The sequence below is a fragment of the Silene latifolia genome, chromosome X (genome assembly GCF_048544455.1).
Source record: "Silene latifolia isolate original U9 population chromosome X, ASM4854445v1, whole genome shotgun sequence".
NCBI classification, from domain to species: domain Eukaryota; kingdom Viridiplantae; phylum Streptophyta; class Magnoliopsida; order Caryophyllales; family Caryophyllaceae; genus Silene; species Silene latifolia.
The window spans coordinates 194,058,532-194,065,795 of record NC_133537.1 but is presented as its reverse complement, the minus strand read 5'-3'; the positions used below and the strand labels follow the sequence as shown (position 1 = coordinate 194,065,795).

Sequence of the window (7,264 nt, the reverse complement as noted above, 5' to 3'; positions counted from 1 at the left end):
TACTCTCCTGGAAGATCAACTTTGTAAGCATTGGTCCCCACTCTTTCTGTTACCTCAAATGGTCCATCAGCCCTTGGCATGAGCTTGTTCTTTCTCTTACCAGGGAACCTTTCTTTCCTCATGTTTACCCACACCAGATCATCTGGTTGGAATTCTTTCCTGCCTTTGGTTAGCTTGTTGTTCTTCCTAGCCTGCTCATTTGCCTTTTCAATTTGCTTCCTTACCTGCTCATGCAGGTGCCTCATCTGTTCTACCCTTTTCTTTGCATCATAATTGACTGTTGCTCTTGGGACATTGGATAGATCAAAGGGCATGAGAGGGTTGCTTCCACATACCACTTCAAATGGGCTATGTCCAGTACTGGAGGAAGGAGCTCTGTTCAAGGCAAATTCTGCCTGAGCTAGCTTGAGATCCCAATCTTTCAGTGAGCTCTTCACAATACACCTGAGTATCCTTCCCAAAGTTCGGTTTGTGACTTCTGTCTGCCCATCTGTTTGAGGGTGATGGGAGGTGCTAAAGAGAAGTTTGGTGTTGAGGAGTCTCCAAAGGGTCTTCCAAAAGTAGCTCATAAACTTGGTGTCCCTGTCAGATACAATTGTTTTTGGAACACCATGTAACTTCACAATTTCTTTGAAATACAAGTCAGCTACTCCTGAGGCATCTTCAGTTTTCTGGCATGGCACAAAATGGGCCATCTTGCTAAACCTATCAACCACAACCAGAATAGAATCCTTTCCTCTCTGAGTTCTTGGCAAGGCCACTATGTAATCCATGCTTACATCCTCCCAAGGTTTATCTGGAACAGGCAGTGGAGTATAAGCCCCTGGTTGAAATGAGCTTTTTGATTTTTGACAGGTAGGGCATCTTCTGATTATGGCTTGAACATCCCTTTCCATTCTGGGCCAGTGGAACTGATCTTGAAGTATATCCAAGGTCTTCTGTACCCCAAAATGTCCTGCTAAACCATTAGAGTGAACCTCCTTAATTAGTAAATCTCTATAGGAGCCCCTAGAGACACACAGTTTGTTTTCCTTGAATGGATACCCCTCCTGCAGTGTAAACTTGGATCCTGGACTGTTTGGATTGCCTTACAAAGTTAGCCAATCCTCCATGAAATCCTGATCATCCTTGTAGAGCTCCTTCATAAACTCAAACCCCAACACTCTTTGCTGGATTGTGACTAACATAGAGTGACTCCTCAAAAGTGCATCTGCTACAACATTGAGTTTTCCCTCTTTATGCTTGCTAGAAAAATTAAAATATTGGAGAAACTCAACCCACTTAGCATGCCTGGCATTTAGTTGATGCTGACCATTAATATACTTCAGTGCCTCATGATCAGAGTGAAGAACAAAGGGCTTTGGTTTTAGATAGTGGCTCCAATACATCAGGGACCTGACCAATGCATAAAACTCCTTGTCATATGTTGAGTAGTTAAGCTTAGCTCCACTGAGTTTCTCACTAAAGAAGGCCACTGGATTCCTTCCCTGAATGAGCACTGCCCCTATCCCTACTCTACTAGCATCACATTCCACCTCAAACAACTGATCAAAATCAGGTAATGCCAGGATAGGTGCCTCACACAGTTTCTTCTTGATAAGTTCAAAGGCCTGCTGTGCCTGTTCTGTCCAAGTAAACACTCCTTTTTTCATTCCTTCAGTCACAGGTGCCATGATTGTACTGAACCCCTTGATGAACCTCCTGTAAAATGATGCCAAGCCATGGAATCCTCTCACTTCAGTGATGGTTTTAGGAGCAGGCCATGACCTGATAGCTGCAATTTTCTCTTGATCCACAGCTATGCCCCTCTCAGTTATCACATATCCCAAGAACTTCACCTCCCCAGTCATGAAGGAACATTTTTCTAACTTTCCAAACAATTTATGCTCCCTTAATTTCATAAACAACAATGTCAGATGCTCCAAATGTTCAGTTTTAAATTTGCTAAATACTAGGATGTCATCAAAGTATACAACAATAAACTGACCCAAGTAAGGTCTCAGTACTTCTGTCATAAGTCTCATGAAAGTACTAGAAGCATTAGACAGGACAAATGGCATCACAAGCCACTCTTAGAGACCATGTTTGGTCTTGAAAGCAGTTTTCCATTCATCACCTTCCCTTATCCTTACTTGATGATAGCCTTGTCTGAGGTCTATCTTAGAAAATAGCTTAGCACCACAAAGTTCATCGAGCATATCATCCAATCTAGGGATTGGAAACCTGTATTTTACAGTGATATTGTTGATTGCCCTGCTATCAATGCACATTCTCCATATGCCATCCTTTTTTGGAACAAGGAGAGCTGGAACCGCACAAGGGCTCAAGGATTCTCTAACAAACCCCTTGGACATGAGTTCTTCTATCTGTTTCTGTAGCTCCTGAGTTGTCTTTGGGTCACTTCTGTAAGCTGGCCTGTTAGGCAGCATTGCACCAGGCACTAGATCTATCTGATGCTCACTTCCCCTCAATGGAGGTAACCCTGATGGCAGCTCTGTTGGAAATACTTCCTGATAGTTATGAATCAGTTCCATGACTTCACTGGGAATGCTTGTTGTACCCTCAACTTCCTTGGATAATAGAATGAAAGCAGACTGCTCTTCCTGCATTTCCCTAAGTATTTCTGCTTATGAGAGGAATAGTACTCCTTTATGGTTGCTCATGTTAGGACTGCCATAATCCTTGGTGTTTGGGGGTAAAGGTGTGAGCACTATTCTCTGGTTCGCATGCTTAAAAGTGTAGATATTGCTCTTCCCTTTGTGTAAGGCATCCTTGTCAAACTCCCAAGGCCTGCCCAATAGTAAATGACAGGCATCCATTGGAACAATGTCACAAGTTACCTCATCTTTATAAGTGTTCCCAATGGAAAAAGGGTACAAGGCATTGCTGATCAACCTTGACTTCTGCCCCTTTATTGAGCCACCTGAGTTTGTAAGGGTTTGGGTGAGGTTTGGTTTCTAAATTGAGCTTGTTAACCATAGTGACAGAAGCCACATTGGTGCAGCTACCCCCATCTATGATCACATTACACACCCTGCCTTGAATGGTACACCTGCTTCTGAAAATTAAGGACCTCTGATCTTCCTCAAGTGGTTGCTGCTGTGAATGCATAACTCCCCAAAGAACAAGGCTGTGACATGTATCAGGAGGGGTCAAAACCATTGTCTTATCTGAGTCATCCTCCTTCTCACTCCCATATTCCTCTTCTGGTTCATATTCTACCAATCCCTCTTCTTCCCATTCTTGGACTTCTGTGGCAGTTAGGGTCCTCTTAGAAGGACAATCCTTTTTGAAATGCCCATACCCCTGACACTGGTAGCATTTCCTTCTCTCATCTACTGTGGGAGTGGACTTCTGTCCCATTGGAGTCTTGCCTTTATCCAAGACACTCTTGTTTACAACTAAAGGAGGTCTAGAATTCTCACCAATCCTGACCCCAGAATAAGGTTTAGGAGGGGGTGCTTTAGCATAAGACTTGGGTGTTTCCTTACTCATTTTTTCAACTCTAAAGGATAAATTGACCACATCCTCAAAAGACCATAGTGGTTGTAACCTTACTTGCTTTGCAATGTTATAATTTAAGCCTTCTAGGAACCTAGCAATCCTTTGCTCAGGTTTTTCAATGATATCACATTGTAGTGTCAATTGTTCAAAATCCCTCAGATAAGCTTCTACAGAATTTTCATTTTGTTTCAATTTAGACAGCCTAATAAACAAGTCTTGAGTGTAATCTTTAGCAACAAACTTAGCAAGCAACTTCTTTTTCAGTTTATTCCAAGATCTAATGGAGTCCTTTCCTTCCCTGGCCCTTAGACTCTTCATGGTGTCATACCATAATGATGCATAACCCTTAAGTTTTAAAGTAGCAACTTTAAAGGCTTTGGTGTCATTATATCCTTTATACTCAAAAATTCTTTCAACATCTCTTAACCATTCTAACAAATCATTTGGGTTCAAACTACCAGAAAATTCAGGGATCTCTACCTTAAGATGCTTATCAGTGTGTCTGTTGAGGGAAAGCCTGCTTCTTCTGCTGTCATCTGAATCAGACTGCTCCTCATCCTCACGTGGCCCTCTTCTTGGTTGTGGTATGTATCCTCTCCCACGACCTCTGCCTCTCCCTGCAAATCCAGGATGTTGGTTCATAAGCTCATTCACTGCTTCTGCCATAACATTGACAGTACCAGCCATGGTATCTATCTTTGTTTCCAACTCAGTAATTTTCTCTACACTCATGGTTATTTTTTGTAGTTTTTAATGTAGTTAGGGGAAGATGAACTCACTGAATATATGTCAACCCAAGATTAACACAAGATGGGATTGTGTTAAACCTGGCTCTGATTACCACTTTGATATGCCCAACCAGGGGTTGATATGGCTTGACTGGATTTATGCAAGAAAATGGAAGATAAAACCCTGAACTTAAGACCCTCAAGCAATGCACAGGGAAATTCTAAAAACAGTGAGTCCTAGGATTAACTCAATCCCCTAAGCAAGGCACAAGGAGGTTAAATTAAGCTTAGGCCAGCAACTAAGGAAAGCACAAGCTACTGAATAAGTTTGTTAACTAAGCAAGGCACAAGTTAACAGGTTGAAGAGAGTAAACTCTTTAGGTTTTCATTTCATTCAAATCTGCTTGTAAAAGTGGGATATCAGGCTGCTTAAATAGAGTTTACAAAGAGATCTCTACCCTTGATTAAACTATCATCTAATGGCTCAGAAGGCCTTACAAAAGAAGTTAAAATAACAGCAAGAAGTCCACAAATGAGGACGAAATAACAGCAATAAAACAGACTAGTTAAAAGTTCAGAAAAGCACAATAAAGCATTCTTGTTTGTTTCCTGAAATGGCAATGCTGTTCTCAGGTCTTTAAAGCTCTTGTTTGGCCTTCTTGTTGCTTGTCTCCTGACTTGGTAGGGACTACTATGACCCTCCAAGGTCCTTATTTAGATAATGAGACTTACTTAAACAAAAACAAAGGAATTATCACTGAATTAGCAAGGATAATGTTGTATGCTTCCCTGAATGGACCCTGACTTTGTGAGCCTGATTAACTATTCTTCTAAGCATAATTTGAGGAACTTCTCCGGATGATTTTGTAGCTTGGACCCTTAATGTTGACTGAAAATTAGCTGGAGCCCCTGGTTGGATAGTTTCTTTAGAGAATCAGGTAATTCCCAAGCCTGGTCAGGCCAAGCTCCTTGTGATTGTCTTGATGGTTGCCTGATCCCCTTGCTCCTGCATCAGTAGCATTTGTGACACACTGCATTATCCACTTCCTGTACTGTTCTTGAAATTTTAAGGCTTGCAACATGTCATCCAGGAAAACCCATTCAATTGTATCATAAGCCTTTTGCAGGTCCATTTTGAAAAGACATCTTGGAGATGCTGCATTTCTCTCATATAATCTTACAATATCTTGACAAATCAGGATATTTTCCATTATGCTTATTCCTTTAATGAACCCCCCCTGATTTGGAGATATTAACTCAGGGAGAACAACAGCCAGTCTAGAACATAACACCTTGGAAATGCACTTATAGATCACATTATAACAAGCAATGGGTCTATACTTTACCACATTAACAGGTCTATTCACCTTAGGAATTAGGGTAACTATAGTGGCATGAAGCTGTTTTAATAAGCATCCAGACTGAAAAAAATCAAGAACGGCTTCAGTTACCTCATTACCTACAACATCCCATGAGTCCTTAAAAAACTTGCTTGAGTAGCCATCAGGACCGGGTGCCTTGTCATTAGGAATCAGAAATATAATGTGCTTGATTTCCTCAGGAGTGATAGGGGTCATTAGAGTTTGTTGTTGCTGTTCAGTACACACTTTCCCTCTTTGCACTACAGTATATTTCACTTTTTTTGTACTATTCTGTGTGCCAAGAAGCATTTGATAGTAGTTCAGAAAAGCTTGTTGGATGCTTGCTTCCTCTGTGTGTATACCCCCTTCATGATCTGTTATTTGATGAATGAAGTTCTTAGCTCTTCTAGCTTTGATCAGGCTGTAAAAGTTGGCAGAGTTAGTATCCCCTGCATAATCAAACCTGTATCCCCAGGGTTCCTCATAAGTTGCTGCTGGATATGAAGCAGTTGGGTTTGTGCCAAATCAGTTTTATTTTCAATATCAGAGAATGTGTTTTTATTGAGCTGCTTGAGATCAGTTTTAAGGAGTTTTAATTTCCTTACCACTTTGTACATTTTGGTCCCGACCACATTCTTATTCCAACCTTGAGCCACACAATTCAGAAAACCAGGAGCCTTACTCCACATATTAAAATACTTAAATGGTCTGTTTTTATTCCCGCCACTAGTATTCTTACTCACCAAACAAGGAGTGTGGTCAAATAAACCTTCAGGGAGGAAATTTGCAAAGTAAGCTGGCAGTTGATCCATCCAATCCTTATTCACAAGAAACCTGTCCAACCTACTATATTTCCTAGTCTCAGGAGGTTGTTTATTATTCCAAGTATAAAAGGCTCCTGAAGCTTTAATATCCATGAGCTGACACCAATCTAGGCAGTCTTGAAAAGGTGCTGATTCAGCTAGAGAAACCTGCCCCCTTAGCCTCTCAGTAGCTTGTAACACACAATTGAAGTCTCCCCTACTGAGCAAGGCCCCTGAATGGAAGCAGCCAACCTCTTAATATTTAACCAGAGTGACTCTCTCTCAGTGATACCATTGAAAGCATAGACAATGGTGTGAAAAAACCAATCTTGAGAATTTTTATTAACTACATACATGTGAATATATTGAGGATTGTATTCCAAAAATTGAATATCATATAAGTGAGGTTTCCAAAGAATCCATATTCTCCCTCCCTTATGATAGGTAGTATTAGTGGACACACTCCATTCATGAAATACATTACTCACATCTTTAGTCAAATTATTAGGCTTAACTTTAGACTCTAGCAAACCAAATAAGCCAACATTATTAGCTTGCAAAAAATTATGTACAACCTTCTGCTTACCCTCCCTATTCATCCCCCTCACATTCCAGAATCCAAAATTCATTATTTATGGGGGGAGAGTAGGCCATTACCAGATATGCCAATACCTTGTTTGGGTGAGCTGGAAGGACTCAACACCTCCATATAAGTTGGGGAGCGTGAACCATTCTTGCTTACATTTTCAATTCCCTGCTTAGTCCTCAACTACTTAATTGGGGCTACAGAATATTGTATATCTTCAGGTGTCTTTCTTGCAGGTGGAGTCATTTCTGCTGTAGGCTGTTGACTCACATTTTCCTGGAT

At 40.9% G+C, this 7,264-nt stretch overlaps 1 protein-coding gene across 1 annotated transcript; it reads right to left on the bottom strand.

Moving 5' to 3' along the window:
• Window positions 1-5,158: 5,158 nt before the first annotated feature.
• LOC141619026 (uncharacterized) lies at window positions 5,159-7,025 on the bottom strand. Its single transcript, XM_074436064.1, has 3 exons — window positions 6,689-7,025; window positions 6,057-6,629; window positions 5,159-5,967 (listed from the first exon to the last, which is right to left on the bottom strand). The coding sequence occupies exons 1-3, from the start codon at window positions 7,023-7,025 to the stop codon at window positions 5,159-5,161; spliced, it is 1,719 nt and encodes a 572-aa protein (XP_074292165.1).
• Between the last annotated feature and the right edge of the window lie 239 nt (window positions 7,026-7,264).

Excerpts from the sequence above, each read along its gene's own strand:
- LOC141619026 (XM_074436064.1), bottom strand. The coding sequence starts at position 7,025 with ATGAATTTTGGATTCTGGAATGTGAGGGGGATGAATAGGGAGGGTAAG. Across the intron at positions 6,630-6,688 it reads CATTGTCTATGCTTTCAATG|GGGCCTTGCTCAGTAGGGGA; the intron begins GTATCACTGAGA and ends GCTTCCATTCAG. Across the intron at positions 5,968-6,056 it reads GAGGAACCCTGGGGATACAG|ATCATGAAGGGGGTATACAC; the intron begins GTTTGATTATGC and ends ATCAAATAACAG.